The sequence below is a fragment of the Oreochromis niloticus genome, linkage group LG7 (genome assembly GCF_001858045.2).
Source record: "Oreochromis niloticus isolate F11D_XX linkage group LG7, O_niloticus_UMD_NMBU, whole genome shotgun sequence".
Classification (NCBI taxonomy): domain Eukaryota; kingdom Metazoa; phylum Chordata; class Actinopteri; order Cichliformes; family Cichlidae; genus Oreochromis; species Oreochromis niloticus.
The window spans coordinates 47,713,854-47,730,523 of NC_031972.2; the positions used below are offsets into that span (position 1 = coordinate 47,713,854).

Consider the following 16,670-nt stretch of genomic DNA (forward strand, 5'->3'; position numbering starts at 1 on the left):
ATTGTGTTTGGTGTTGATTTTTTTGTGACCATTTTCTGAAAACACATTTAATTGATGTACTGTCAAAACTAAACAAGGAAATACGAGACATCATTTATTTACTGGTCTCACATTTTATTTACGAAAGTTTTAACTGCAAAGCAAAAGATATTCACAAGCAGTTTAATTTCAGCACAAAAAAAGAAAATAAATGCATATCCTAAAAAACGCACTCTCCTGCACCAGAAAAACACGTCATGAACTTGGACCCTTTGATAACTGGTGGAGAATGCTTGTTTTTGTGTTGGTCTCAGCTGCACTTGCAACCATAGCTAAAGGTAAAAATCATTCTATCTGCTATATTTCATGATTTCTTCTTTTTTTTGTAATTTCCTTATCAGAAGTTTTTAGCAGTAATGTTAGCCAAGCTTCTAGCTGATGTAAGTGATGACACATTTAGCTTTACATCAATTATAAATGCAATAACATTTTATGTTTCTGACAATTCATGGTAAAAAAATGCACTTTAAAGTTATATGTCAGTTCACAAAGTATCTTGATTTTGACCCAAAATAAAATAGGCATTTCAGTCATTCAGTTTAGTTTTAAACATACCCCGTTCTATCACAATGATCCTGTTTGCACATAATACTGTACATGAGTGTTTTGTGTAAATAAATTGCCAGTACTGTTCTTTGCAGAACACAGTAAAAATATAACATAGTTAAACACTTTAGATAAACTTTGCACATGGAACATTTTTCCACTTTTTTCAAATTGATAGTGTTGATACTCTATCTCCTCTGTGTTTTAGTGATGTGCGGCTTACGCTTTGGTGTCTGGCTGCTCTATTACTTCATCCAGCTCCTTTACAAAGTTCCTAAGAGCATCTAGGCAACGCTGTTTGATCTCCAGCAGGTTTTTGTCTAGTGGCGCTTGCAGCATTTTATCCAAGCTGGGCTCTTTTTCCACCAGCATATTCACCACCGTGCGAAACGTCTCACAGTCCTGTCTGTAATGCTGTAAACAAAACAATCACATCAGGAGTGTCATTATGCATGCAATATTATGACACAATGAATTAAAAACAAAACAAAACAAAATCAAAGCCACATTATAAAGACATAATAAATTGTTCTATCTGAATGTTATAACTGTGCCCTTATCTTAAAGGGGTGATTTGTGAGAAGGATAGCAGCAGGAATGAAAACAAAGTCTAAAAGGCAGAAGTGAATCCTGCTCTGATGTGTCATTTGGAAACAGTGGTACTAAGAAGGAAGCTGAGCTGAGGTGGTAGAGTTGAAAATGCTCAGGTTTATACTGGGAGAGACCAGGATAGACAGGATTAGAAATATCAGAGGGACAGCTCAGGTCGAGCAGCTTGGAGACAAAATAAAGACACAAGTCTGGTTTGAACAAGTGAGGAGGAGGCATGGTGGATATACCGTGCAAAGAATGTTGAATATGGAGCTGCCAAGAATGAGGAAAAGAGGAAGGTTTATAGATGTAATGAAGGAGGACATGTGGAGGTTGATGTGACAGAAGAGGATGCTAGCGATAGGATGAGATTGAGACAGTTTTTTTGCTGTGGTGAGTAGTAAAAAAAATGAATATTATAGTCTTTAAATCTTTTTTTCCTGTTGCCTCTTCAAAATAAAATCTTGAGTCTTTTGGCTTTAAAAGCAAGAGATGTCATACATGTAACACATATACTTTACTCTTGAAATTAATAATTAAGTCCCAGGTTGAGTTAGTAAGTGCAACATAAAGATAAACATAAACAATTTGTTCGTTATGCACATAAAACAGACTAAAACTGTGTATGAACAAAAACAGAACACACTTGAAATGAGCTGATGTATTTATAAGCCGTCTGAGCAGAAATGATTAAGTAACTGACCTTAAATTCAAAGTGAACACTGACAGTTGTTTGAATTCTAGTCTAACTCCTGTGCTTTTGGATACCTGTGAACTTAATGAACCCACTTTTCCTGTATTCATCACACAGGTGTGTGAATGTAAACCTACATTCGTGCACGTCGGTTTATAATAAAATGGACATGAGGTGTCAGATTATGTTAACTGGACTGCAGCATTCTTTCACACCATATTGCAACAAGCTCTCATGTCCCATAGAGATTTTACTGCGGACCCAAAACAGCTATTAAGTTCTTTATTGGAGTCCCAGGTGCAAGCTGACAACATCTTTATCACCTGAGGGAAAATGGCAAAATGCAAGGCCCTTCACTGACTCTGCACAGAGGTTTAGGGCTACACCAGCCTGTTAAGGAGGACTATGGGACATCAGAGTCTTCCAGAGTTCAGCCGCAATCACATCTACAACCAAAGTAACTGGAGAACTTGAAACAGCCACTCTGCACATGATCAAGCAGTAAATATATATCAAAATTAAGCCAGTGCAAAAAAACCCAAAACATTAATATCATTTCTAGCTAGTTTTCAATTTTTTTGGTTATCTCAATGAACTATTGATAACAACTTGATCAAACAGAAGACAGTCCTTGCTCAGTTTTACACATGTCTGGAGACGTGACCTACTTCTTCAAAGTAATGACTTAATTAAACAGTCTCAGCATCCTTATGTTAGAAGTACTACTTATCTGTGTCATGTTCAGACCACAAAGCCATTTTAGGACTGTGGGGTGTGCAGGCATTAGTTGCTGAACTAAAATTAGCTAACTGTATCTCATCTACTATTATCAGTCTGTTAAAATACAATAAAACACACACCATCAGCTTTGCTAACTTTGAAAAGAAAAAACGCTGCCTGTCAACTTAAATCAGTGTCCATGCTTAAACAGAAAGTGAGGTTAACCGGTTAAACACTATATTCCAGGGTTCTGTCAGTCCTGGGGAAATTAAAAACCACAGCTGCTGTTTCTTTGCCTAGATACATATCATGTAATGTCAGGCTAACTCAAAATTGTGTATCCATCAGTCAGAAGCATTTAGAAATTTACTGCCATAACCTAACCTTACCCGCTGAGAATTTAATAAAAGTTATAAGTGTCTCCAATATGTAATTTGCTAAAGCTTTTCACTGTCATTACTGTAAATCTAGAATATTTTAAAAAATATAAAGTTTACCACAGTCACAATCTGAGAGGGAGTTGAGCCGGGTGGGGCTTTAAACACGCGGAAAAGGTCAAAGAAACAAGAATAACATTCACTCCTGAACATTATGGATGGAAACAGATCACCACATGGGAGCCATTTACTGTGTTTTCAAGCAAAAGAGGCTACTGAGCGAACCTGTTAGAGAGGGAAAAAATCCCAGGTGCTGGGTCGGGTTAAAACGTTATGTGAAAATTACACACAAAGCTTGATGGGTGAAAATGAACGGTCTTCATTGTATGCTGTTCCTGATAATTACAATTATGTTAAAAAAACTGCCTCCAGCCTCTTTAGTTATCCTTTTTATATCATTCCTCTCTCACTTCACAGCTGAACCAGCCACAGCATGTTCAGATGCCTAATTCTCGCTTATTTGTTCATTCTCGCATCTTTAACACACCTTCTTCACTTTAGACCATTTGAAACAAGGCTAAAGGAAAAATTAATCAAATATTAGGTATCAGTAAAAAACTATTATGACTGAATGTTAATGCAATATAGGTTATTGTCACTGTATTTCAATATGCATTGTACACATACGCACAAAGGGAAGGCCGTTTAGGATGATTCTGACAGAAATATCCCAGACTGTGGAAGATGTTTGGACTGCGGCGGATGTCTTAATGTCTGCAGATCATGTCATGTGAAATTTGCAACCCCACATAATGATAGACTTCAGCGCGACCACAAGGAAGTGAGCGACTCACGACACGTGTGGCCACTAAGCTGAGGGTCAGCTTCATACAGCAACGCGTGGGCCCCTTTTCTCTGTCGTCCTACAGAACCATTTGTCCTTCTAGCAGTTGCAACTATTTTCTACTAACAAATTTATGTCCTAAGAAAAGATCTGTCCTTCTTGAACATTTGCACAAAGTAAATATCATTTAGAAAAGAAAAACTGGTCCAAATGTGAGAGGAAACATGGGCTAAGTGAGACACAAACATGTGGTATAATGCCCAACGCACCAATCCCACCCCCTTAATTGCCTCGGGGTTGATTTTGTTTGCCATCTTTCAAAACAAAACCATGTCTGAGCTCTTCCCAAGTTACAGCCTTTCTTGGCGGTAATTACATTTTGACTTCATTATATCCCACAGACACTGTTTTATATGCTTGAAAGAATCAAAACAGACTTGAGAATGCTTCATTTGCTTCATTTTTCTGAAGGATTAAAAACCGAAGTACATGTACAACATACTGAACAACTGTGGGGAGACTATTATTTCTATAAGGAATGCTTCTATTTCACATGAACTAATAGGAAGTGTGTTTCTGACCTCAGCATGCTCTTAATGTTGTGAGAAAAGGTTGCAGTGAGGTTCTGCCTAAGTTCCTTCTCTGGAGTGGGAGCTATGGGCTGATTTTTAGGCCTGATACTACGGGCCCACACAGGACGGACCGGAGCCCCAGGAGAAATGGCAACACTCGGGGCCTTAAGGAGGAGCCTTAAAAAGCAGGCTTCTGCCCAAATCGGATGTTTGTGGAGGTCCAGATTGTGAACATACCGACAGGAGTGTGCAGTGGAATCGTGTGTGGGGGCTGGGAAGTAAAGGCTTTGAGTGAAATTATACATACGGCTCTCACATGGACGTTTAGTGAGGCTCTGTTCAAATGAGCACTGATGCAGGCAGGGGTCCTGCATAATAAGGGAAGTAGGGTAATGACTTGAGGGCTGGTACACATTAGGGGATATTAAAAGAGCCATTTTAATCACTCAAGCTGCAAACCGGACCTCTCAATGGAGGGGCTAATAGTTGAAATGGATATGTTTCATTTGGGCTGATTGAGATGATGAATGTACTTCTCTGAAAATCACTCCCAGGCACTTAGCTTTGGTGTGATATTGAAATATGGATGTTTTCTAAGTTTCTACTCTGTTGTTGTTATTTTACAGACTTGTTCTGTGGTCACTTTAAAGAATAATAAACTGATCCTCTGCCCATCTGTTGCAACAGGAAAAAAAGAGAAGGAGTTATGGAGTTAAGCACTTGGAGAATCCAGGGTTCGAACCACCAACCTTCTGATAAGCAGATTACCCACTTTACCTCCTGAGCCATTGCCTCCCTATGACGCCTTCAGACAGTATGTTATAAGCTCTTGGGATGCAATGAGTCACTGCAGTAAATCTATTTGTGACTGAATGAGCCTCGTGCAGGGATGTCCACAAATTATTAAAACTCGCAGAAAAAGCTCATTTTGAAAAGACAAACATTTTTATAAAAAGAACGCATTTTTTTAACCAGTTTATTGACTCAGCGGCCCGTCTCTGCTTGCTACCTGATCGGCTCATTTCGGCATTCCTTCAGAGTGACCGAGCACTATGCGGTTTTGACTGCGCCTGTGGCAGATGTTACAGTAAAGGCGCAGTTGAGGTTTCTGCCTCTCACCACGTCTTTAAATGGCAGGGTAAGCATGTGTGTGCTAATGCCAAGAGATGTACCACACTGTGTGTGGGCCGCCTGCATCCTGCAGGGCAATTCCTGCACTGCTTTAACTGGAATAGATAAGTAGTACTGTAGTGTAAAGTGATGAAGGGGATGGAAAAAGTGCAACTCCAAATAGCAGGCCGCGAGAGGTATCGCAAACTGAGGTGCTAAGCATTTTTCTGCTTACTCATCCTCTTTTTCTACAAGAAAAAATGATTCTCACATATAAGCTACAACAAGCCGAGACATAGCTTGTACTTTTTACTCCATGACTTACAGTGATACATAAAGTCAAGTTAAAAGGGCTGATCAACCCCCAAGATCATGGTGAGGCTCAAACATGTATAGCAACAGGCCACCACACATGCTAATAGGTGAACCTACTAGCATGTCCCAGCTAAAAAAAGTGGTTCAATAAGTTTGGTATTTAATAAATTAAGACATCAGCTTAGTTTCTTTCCTGAACCTGTGTCTATGTCCTCTGTAATTGGCTGATCTGAGTGGTGTATAAGTCAGTCATGAGTCGGCCTCAAAAAAAAGTGAGAGAAAGGAGTTACAGTGAGGCGAGTCTAAAGGTTTCACTGGCCAACAGGCGGTTCAGTATCCTGAAACAATACACAATTAAGCTAATTTCTCTAGTTTCATGTAAAATCTCAGAAATATAATCTCACCTTTTTAAGGTCTAAAAGATTTTAGTTGATGTCGTATTAAAGACCCGGTGATATTATGAATGAATAATGAAGGGTCAGCCTGAGCAAAGAGCCACATAGGCAGTTGTGGTTACCCTTAGTAATATTATCCAAAGCAACATATAAAGTAAAGTGAATTCACAGAAGGTAGACAGTTTCATGGAGGAAATCTTACTACCGTCTCAATTTCCAGAGCCTTCGCCTTAATGGCCTCCAACCGGCGAGCCTTGATGTCCTGCTCTGGTGTCAGCTTTGGCTCCATGCTGACAGCCGCCGCCTCTTCCGACTCCGCTGCAGATGCTGAAGTTTTTTCCTGGCGGGCCAAAGGTTAAGGGGTTAGAGCCGAGGGCACCGCGTTTAGAAACTGGCTCTGATTTCAAAGTCTTTCAAATGGAGACAACTTTGCTCTCTTACAGGTGTTGAGTTCTTGTTTTCGTGTGTGTCTAATTATGCATGCCACATGTCAACAGTAAACAGAAATGAGGTTACCAGACAGGGTATATCGCTCTGATTACAGAGATAACCTAAAGGAAACCCAACCTTAATGTCCGTGAACCAAAGAGCAAATTTTGCTTATTATTTTTACAGTAACATGCTGATGGAGTCACCGGATTTTTGTACAATGACCACAAATGTTATACAATATGTTTCACCCATAATAATACAGATGCACACTTTTTGAGTTTTCTGTTAACTGAATTGAAATCAAACTTATTATAAACTTATTACTAAAATAATCATTTATATATTCTTTATCCTCCTTATCTGAGTAATGCATTCTTAAGATTAATAGGATTTACATGTTTCATTAATGCATTCACAAAACTTTCATTTGGCTCAATGTCCAAGATAAACCAAAAGAATATGTAGATCGTAATGGATATAAATTGTGAAGGATTACAGAGCAAGCCCCAAATGCAAATATTTTCCTCTTCTGTATTTGCAATGCAGTAGTGCAAGTGATATTCTTTAACATCTCATCATAGCTTGCGTTACCTGCACTTTTTCCAGCTGTTACCACATTTGTCAGTGCATTCGGTTTAAGAGAACAACTACTTGAATCTCCTCAAAAATGTTGCTTTTACCTTTGAAGATGCTGAACTGTGAGGAGACCCTTCCACAGAGCTGCTGGGAGTGTGGCTTGTCACCAGATTGGGTTTATCTGTAGAGAAAAGTAAAATTAGAGTATGAAAATAAGCAGATAAGCATCCTGAGATAACTATCATACATCTGACTAATGTTGCACAGAGGGACCCAAAAAATACATGCTAGTACCCATAAATACATGATTTAAAATCTGGTTTTTGTTGTTGTTTAATGTTCTTTTTCTAAAGACACTGAACTCTCCCTACTATAATGCCCAATAATGGTAAAATACCACAAAATATTTTTAAAAGATATCCTGGAGGAAATTTTTTTTTACAGTGAGACATGAGACAGTACCTCACTTATCACAGTGAACAATTTACCACAGCCTTATGAAGCAGCTGAAAAGTATAAGTCGCAGTTTTTTAAATACTCCCTTGTTGGAGCCTCCTACACAATAGTGGTCATGGAGTTCAGCTGTGCCTAAACTGAAATATTGCCGTCTTTGGCTCCAGTGTGTCTAGAAAAAAAACAAACAAAAAAACAAGAAGAAGCTAGCTGTTTATTTTAATGAAGGAAGCTTCTCATTTTGATTTAATTGATCTGAGATGAAAGTTAATTGGTGTTTTGCTGTGGGACTATGGAGTCTCCAGATGGCACCAACTTTCACTGCAAAAAGGTTAGATACTACGATAATGTTGCTCAGAGCAAACAGAAAAACTACAGTGTGAAAGTCAAGCGTTATAATAATAATGAACCATGTTAAATGCAGAGCTACTTATAACAGCCTAAAGCTATTATAGGCTATTACACACTCTTACATGAGCGCCAGTCTGCCATAATCCATATGCAGCTTAATGTTATAACTGCTCATATAAAAACACAGCACAAACATTCATGTAATAGAAGTAGTTTAATGGAGAATAGCTCTCATTTTTAGACTCACAGCCAAATGCTACTTAAAGTGAGCGTACTTGTATTGCTTTTTTCAGAATGTGAGAAAATTTGTTATATGTACCCGACAACAATTGACTGTAAAAATGTACTTGAACTAAACCTTTTGTGTTCCTGACAAAGCCCAGTGTGCCCTATAATCAAACTCCCCTTTTGAGTACTTTGCTGTGCTGCTCTAATTAGCATCCCAGATGGTAGTGGAGCAGGGAGGTGCATCTGTTTTCTCACTGTTTTATTACATTTTCAAAGGGCTGTAGAACATGAAGCTCAGCTTTTAACACATAAATACATTTAAGCCTCTCAGAAAATCAAAGAAGTGGAGAAATTATTGTCCACACTTCTTACTTTAAATTAATAACGCTGCTTGTGTCAGATCTCTTAAAACATTCATAAATTTCACTGGCTCAGCACTGAAAATGACATTTCTGAAGCTTATAAAAGTCACAAAAGACAGTGAGTAAAATGACACACCCAGTGTGATTCTGAAGACAATTTTAAGCTAGTGTATTTAATATATTCTCACTAAAAAAGAGGTCAGGGTAGAGCCAAAGCCAAACCACCCCAAGCTAAGGGTACCCTTTTCCCAGCCTCTAAAAGTGTGTTTGGTGTTAGCGTAATTACCACCCTAACATTTTTCAGCACACCCTGACCCCGCACATTACACACCACCTCTGAAAAACAGATGTTTCACCTGAAGTGGCTTAATTTGCTTAGACATTTTAATTATCTTTGCAAAACTGGGAGTGATTTCTAGTTTCACTACAAAGGATATAACAGTTGCACAGAAAGTGCTGTATTAGGGTAAGGCAACTTCACAACTCTCGACCTATCAATGGGCTTTTAGGTTTTTCTCATGCAAAATCAAAGAATGTGCTTTCTTATTAGACATCCTACTGTCTGCTGCCACACCGTGTCACACAATCAAGTTCAACTTTTAGGTGGAAAACAGGGAGGGAGAATGAATGTTAGACTCAGGAATAGAAACCGATTCTAAATTTCCTTTTTTTTTAAAAACTCTACACATAAAGTGGATAGTTCAAATGCAAATGTGACAAGGAACAACCTGTGATCATCCATGTGAATATCAAGGTGTTATTTTCATAGACTGACCCTTGGTGACCAGTTCGCTCTCTACACACTTCTTTTGGCATCTTTTATCTAATCCCGCTGTGAATCTGTATGCGGGCATTTTCGAAATCATTAAAATGAGCTATTCGGCATCCTCAGAGGATTTAATACTTACGCTTTTGCTGTCCCTGCTGATATGTGTAGCTTTTGTCCCCATCAGGAGAGAAGTTCCTGTTTTTGATGTTTGATCCAGAACGAACAGGCGGCTGGCCTTCCCTTCTGCCAGGAGAGCGATCCCGCACGATAACCGTAGGCTGAGGGTTCCTGTACTCATCATGGTCCTTTCTATGGAGAGCAAACTAATGCCATAAATACTGGTGACCAAACAAAGTGCTTACTGTATGCATAGAAAAGGATTACACTAAAGGCAAACTGGACTTCTCATTATATAACTGATTGTAATGTATCCCACAAAGATATCCCAGATTGTGTTCATCTGGACGTAGCACTTGGATGACAAAAGAAGCCACTTGGATGAGTGACAAAATGTTTTTCCCACTGACAATGTTACATCCAGATGAACAGAATCGACTTTCTGTGGTTTCCTTATTTGAATAACTGAACATGCATCAAGACTGGACCGTAATTCATATTTGTTTGCGAACAGTTAAGAGGATGTCAACACCCAGAAAGGCACGTGAGGGCAATGACTTGGCTTTTCTGTCGTGCACTGACCTTTGAGTAGGGCCTCCCCGACCCCTGTTGCGAAAATGTTGTCCTCGACCACTCTTTCTAAAACAGAACACATCAGAAAATAAATGCAGGTGTAAGCACTAGCAAATGAAGCAGTTTAGTTAGAACACTTCTGAGTTAAAGCATATTTAAAGTAATCTATGAAAGTTGAGTTCAAAGTGCTACTTTAGTCACGACTGATGGTATTAAAAACAAATGTGCAGGTTATTCATCAGTGAACTCCGTCAGATTGGTGATGGAAGCAGGAAAACTAATGAAAAAGACTTGAAAGACTCTGTGGGGTACTGATAAATTTCTGGAACTAAGGCAATCTTCCACTTTGGCAAAAGCAACTGTTGGCTGGAAAAATGGACTGATTATGGTCTTCCCTCACTATGATCTGTCCTCAATTTCATGCAGCCCGTAGCTACGGCAAGAACGCACTGACACTAAATCTGTTCTTTATTTACCATTAAATCCAATTTCGGAGCATTTTTTGCAACATTTGATAGGCCCAGCATAATTAAATCACCATAGTTCCTTACACATCGACTTCACAATTCTCCAAACTCAAAGCTTGTGTTCAAATAACCTCCAGAGGTATAAACAATTTAAAGGCACCTGGCTGTCACGACCTCTGCTTGAACCCAATCCTCATCTCAAACAAAAAGCAGGTCTAACAAGGGCTCAAACTTTTACGACTCATGGCCTGTTTGAAGTAGCAGACTTAGCATGCCATTTGCCAAACACTGACTGTCATTTTATGCAGTCCAAAACAAACATAAAAGGTAGAAAAAGGGCTTGTGTACCTTATTTAGAAGTCAGACAACAACAAAAGAGAGTAAAGCGTTTATCAGACATGCGCTCACAGACAAATGACATACATTCAAAGGTTCATGTCTGCACATGAATGCTCTTCATTCTAATAGTCAAGAGTTAAATGTATAATTTCCAGTAAGTAATAATAGTAATTTGTATATTTATCCACACAGACAACTTTTAATTTAGAGTGTGACTAATTAGTGCCTGAGCTGTGTCTTTATTCCCCGTCTGCATGAGCCCTGCTCGGTCTTACGGAGCAGCGAGTACCTAGAGTTTATATCTTGTGCTGGGATTGTAAGAGTAATTTTACATTTGTCAGCTTGGCCCCGTTAGTAACCTTTACATAAAATGAATCTGACTTCCAGCTCTTTGGTAATGATGAAATGACTCAAAAAAATGAGCTGTACCTTGGCAGAACAACCAGAAGCATAAACTTTCTCTAAACTAAACACTTCATTTACACAGTTCTGATTATGGAGCAATATTACACCAGTGCTGCTGAGGAACTGACAGAACTCTTGGCTATGCATTGCAACACAAATAGGATCAATACTGAAATTTTTAGTCATTGCAATCATTGTTTAAAAACCCCTCCTTTTCTACTCACAGAAAACATCTGACAGATCCAAAGTTCACGTAAAGGCTCAGTAATTACACAAGCAAGTCAAATTAAATGGGCGTCTTTGTAATTTTACAGTTAAACAGTACAGAATTCCTTCTTTAGTTGTTGTGCAGTGGGTGAGACTGATATAAGTGGGGAATCTGGTAACTAACTGTGAAAATAGTCACTTGATTTTAAAGTATTTTTTCATTAATCAAAAACTATAGATTTAGTTTAGAATTACACAGAAAGCATGTTGTACTACATACTGTATGACCACTCTGTGCATTCTGAGTTTTTACAATTTTACCGAAATGCCTCATTTTAAGGTTCATCTACAATGTCACTGTCAGCATTTTACAAGTTATGATGAATCTAACGTGGCAATCCAGCAGTGTCATCATGAAAAAAACAGAAGGGGCAAATTTAAAAATGTGATATACGAGTTTACAATTTAAGCTGACAAAATGCTTTTTTAATGCCAGGCATTCCTTCACACGCTTTAAATAATATGCACCTAACTCAATGTGCAGCATTACTGCATCATACATATCAAGATTAAATGAGAACCTGCAATTATCTAATATTCATTTTAAGACATGCTGCTCAGAGAGTCAGAGTGCCTGAGACATGTGTGACAGTGTGTGTGTGTGTGTGTGTGTGTGTGTGTGTGTGTGTGTGTTTGGGTGGGTGGGTGTTTAACTGTGGACGAAGTGTCCAGCTGTTTTTCCTCTCAGGGTGGGGTTGTCTGACTTAGTGAGTAGACACTAGTGGCCTTTGTCCCCTTCTGTAGCCTGGTATGACTCCTTGAAAGTGGGGCTTGGGCCTATAAACTGGTGGTATGTCGAAGTGGCCAACGAGAAAAGAGCGTCTGCTGATGTAGCTGCTAAAAAACCAGTATTAAGGAAAAGCAATAAGCAGAAGAGGTTTGTTTGGGCCAAAAAACACAAAGAATGGACATTAGACTGGTTGAAATCTGTGCTTTAGTCTTATAAGTCCAAAATTTGAACTCTTTGGCTCCACCCACAGTGTCTTTGTGCGACGCAGAAAAGGTGAAGGGATGGTCTCTACATGCGTGGTTCCCACCGTGAAATATGGAAGAGGAGGTGTGATGGTGTGGGGGTGCTTTGCTGGTGATACTGATGGGGGATTTATTCAAAACTGAGCAATATGCCATCTCATCCGGTTTGCGTTTAGTTGGGCCATCGTTTATTTTTCAACAGGAAAATGACCCAAAACACACCTCCAGGCTGTGTAGGACTATTTGACCAAGTAGGAGAGTGATGGAGTAGCATCATGTCACCTGAGTCACCTGACCTAAACCCCATCAAGATGGTTTGGGATGAGATGGACCGCAGAGTGAAGGCAAAAGGGCCAACAAGTGCTCAGCGTCTCTGGGAACTCCTTCAAGACTGTTCGAAAACCATTTCAGATGACTGCCTCATGAAGCTCATTGAGAGAATGCCAAGAGTGTGCAACGCAGTAATCAAAGCAAAGGGTGGCTATTTTGAAGAAACTTTTTTGAGTTTTTTCACACTTTTTGTTTACTGCATAATTCCATATGTGTTCATTCATATTTTTGATGCCTTCAGTGAGAATCTTAAAAGTAAATAGTCATGAAAATAAAGAAAAACCATGAAATGAGAAGGTGTGTCCAAACTTTTGATTGAGCTTACTTTTTAAAAGACAGAACTCTGCCACCATCTAGTGGTCAATAATATATATCACACAAAGAATTCATTGAAGAGAGTTGAGATCTGACACAAAGTAACAGAGATGAAATATAAAAAGCAAAAATTGTTGACAAATTGAATACCATGGAAAAAAAAATGAACATATTACCTTGAGCTTAACTGATGCCTCAAATCATCTCTGCTATAACACTGCTGAGTATACGGCCCGTCCTGAAAAAAATTAAAATCACAGTAACTTTAATGGCGAAAGGCCACAAATGCAGATTTAACACAACACAGATTCGGGCTTCTGAACCACACTTGCAAATCAAGCTTATCGTACACTTTGGTGGGGAGAGGAATTTCTACGGAAATTGCCAAAGTTGAGATTTTCATCAAAGCATCGTTGATCGTTCACTGGATAACTGCCGTCATCAGAATATCCTCTTCCATCATGGTAATCGCGAGGACCTCCATACCACGGGTCATCATTAAATCTTCTGTCTAATTCCACTCCTGGCCGTGGCATATGGGACCTCTTTTCGACAATATTTACAACCCGCTGAACTGTCACCTGAAATAACAGCAGAACACATTTGACATTTCAGAGCATACTATCCTTAATACAGCATCGAACAGAATAACAGAAACATGTCTAAAGTTTCTGAGTGTCAAAAGACTTGGAAAGAACACTGACCTCCTAAAGAGTGGTCAAATACTCATCAACACACTATATACTGTGTCTACAAGACTATAGTAATGATAACATCATAAACACCAAAGATTTCAACTAATAAAATTCTTTTCACTAAATACAAATGAACTGGTCATGAAAAGCACATCCTCTCACCTCTCTTCCATCCACTGGTAGGAAGTGTTCTTCATATGCTTCTCTAATAAATGATTTTCGGCCATGTCGATATGCCACTGCAAAAAAACAACAACAACAAAACATTAAATTAAAAAAAGAGGATTAAATAGCTGTTTATCAATATATATGCTATTATCACATTGCTCTACAGTCAGCCAAAATAAAGACAACTTTTTAAAGAATGATCTTAATACATCGATGATCTCTCGTCATCAGTGGAAGAGATGTTCTACTCTTTATGTAAGGCAAGGCAGGAAAAAAAAGGTTTGATGATTACACACACGATTCTTTCACTACTCCTCTTAAACTCAGGGAACCCAGCCTGTAGACAACCCTTATTAAGTAGTGTGATATGAACAGGATATAGAAAACTGAAATGGATGCCTGATGATCTCTCAAACTATTCTAGCTAGAAAAACTAGACTACAAAATTCACTTCATGGTGTTTTGTGAGTTCTCAAAAGTGATGTTCTTGGCACAGACATCATTTCAAGCTTACTCTACAATATATGTCTGAAAACCACTCATATAAACATTTAGGGTGGTTATAGCTCAGGAGGCAGAGCGGGTCTTCTGCTAATCAAAACACTGGTGAAAATAGACTTTAAAGTCTAGACTGATTCATGCAAATGTTCATTACTTATGGATTAGATTTTATGGTTTTTATGACCAAAGGGATGACTTATCACATAATGAGAATTTGTATGGGCATGAATTGCTGAAGCCTGCAGCTGCCATGCACAAGTGTCTCTCTTGTCTTTTTTTAAGACTAGAGTGCTTAAATCCAGAGATCTGATGGCTTTAAATCACAACTTGATGTTTGGCAAAATCCCATCTCATCAAACTAGAGGAAATAATGAAGGCATGTAAGTCAACACAGGGTGGCACTGTAAGTACTCTGGGATAGAACCCCAAGCTCAGCTCGAGCCTTTTGTGTGTGGAGTTTGCCTGCTCCCCCTTTACACCGGTATCCTGCCACAGTCAAAAGTCATCTGTTAAGTTAATTGGAGATTAGTAAATGTGGATATTAGAGTGTTTTGTTATCTGTAAATCTGTGTTAGTCCTATTATGCCTGGTGACCTGTTCAGAGTGTGCCCTGCCTCTCATCCTCTGTTAGCTGGGACAGGATCCAACCACCAGTGAAATGGTCAACGGTTTGATAAGAGGTTAAGAAAACGGATGAGAGTCTACACAGACAGAGACAAATAAATCCATCCTTGGAAACTTAAGAGATTGAGAAACGCATAACAATATTTCGCAGTCTCAAATGAACTTGCTCAGGGCACTGAAGACAGTAGAAGAGCCAAAAACGTTCCGTTATAAGCTCAGATCTGTATTATAATGTACCAGTAACGTGCCGAAAAGTTGCTATATTCACTTACTGCTAAAAGAATGTTTTTGGTTCTCCGTCTGGTATTTTCAAGATGTTTCAGCAGCGAATGATGAACCTGTAAGAAAGAAAAAGGTATTTAGGGAAAGCAAACCATGCGTGACCACATCATAAGGCCATTTCTGTTAAATACTAAATACGTGACTCTGCCAGTTTTTTGTATTATGCTGCTCTAAATCAAGGACATAGCTGTTTTACCTATGTTATTACCAATGCTAGCTAGCTAAGCTAACACATGAGGGGAGGTCTTCAGAAACTCACCAAGTAGTGATTTCTATGTCTCTCACCGCGACGTCCACATTATAGAATCCTCCTGTCGCAAAAAGGCTCCCATAAATAAATACAAATTATACGAGAGTCCAGACTATTCAAAAGTAAAACCAAAACAACCCCAGCAACACTGCAAAGCAGCACCCTGCACTGATTCTTATTTTCTATTTTGAACGAATTTAATAACAACTTTCATGCCATCTCATAGCGCCACCTAGCGCGCCGGAGTAAACAAATCAGGATACAATTTACGTTATATACAGTATAATAAGCCTAGTCCTACATGATAACCGTCTTTAATGGTCATTGATTTGTTTTATTCTTAAACTCTCTGCAGTGTTTAATAAGAAAAATCATTTAAGCTATATTTTTTTACTAAAATAAGACTAAACCAAACCTGTGACTAAAGAGTGTTTACTTAAAATGATACTACCCTTCCTTGAGTTTAAAACAGCTCCTCTTCTTACAGTAACCTCCAAAATCTCATCCTTACCAAACCCTTATATTTGTTGTTGCAAATATAACCTTCAGGACCCTACTTTCAATTAAATCTTCATTTTCGTTTCATTGTTTTTTGAAAAGGGTTGTAAGTGTAAATGTGGATAAGTCCTAATGTTTTAAGGAAACAGCTTTTTGTTTTTTTTAACTCTGAAAGAGGGGACAATGGAAGGTCTCCCCTCAGTTGTTATTATAATCATTTTTTTAAGTGTTGAGTTTTGAAGAAACTACTGAGATATACATCTGGAATAATGTTTATTATTGTGTTGCTGCGGGAAACAAAATACGAGATGTATTACTTCACTTCAATACAGCTGCTTTCATTTTGCCTGAAAAATGAAATATGAAATCACAGAGTACAGTAACATAAACATTCACAAATACACTAAATAGATAAGTAAAACAGACGGTCGCGAAAATGCACACTTATTTTGCCAACATTAAATTATCTTTGACGATAGAGATCATATTTTAC

General features: G+C 38.5%; 1 protein-coding gene across 1 annotated transcript; it reads right to left on the minus strand.

Moving 5' to 3' along the window:
- Positions 1–93: 93 nt before the first annotated feature.
- LOC100709692 (periphilin-1) lies at positions 94–15,878 on the minus strand. The gene is made up of 10 exons (XM_005451001.4): positions 15,689–15,878; positions 15,420–15,485; positions 14,017–14,093; positions 13,510–13,740; positions 13,336–13,397; positions 10,074–10,130; positions 9,514–9,683; positions 7,316–7,392; positions 6,409–6,543; positions 94–999 (listed from the first exon to the last, which is right to left on the minus strand). Coding segments are annotated over exons 2-10 (1,005 nt in total). The 5' UTR covers positions 15,421–15,485; positions 15,689–15,878; the 3' UTR covers positions 94–804.
- Positions 15,879–16,670: the final 792 nt, after the last annotated feature.

Bases quoted from the DNA above. Each gene is read 5' to 3' on its own strand.
- LOC100709692 (XM_005451001.4), bottom strand. The intron at 9,684-10,073 runs GTCAGTGCACGA...TGCTCTCCATAG, and splicing joins CGGGGAGGCCCTACTCAAAG to AAAGGACCATGATGAGTACA. The intron at 7,393-9,513 runs GTAAGTATTAAA...TTTTCTCTACAG, and splicing joins TCAGCAGGGACAGCAAAAGC to ATAAACCCAATCTGGTGACA.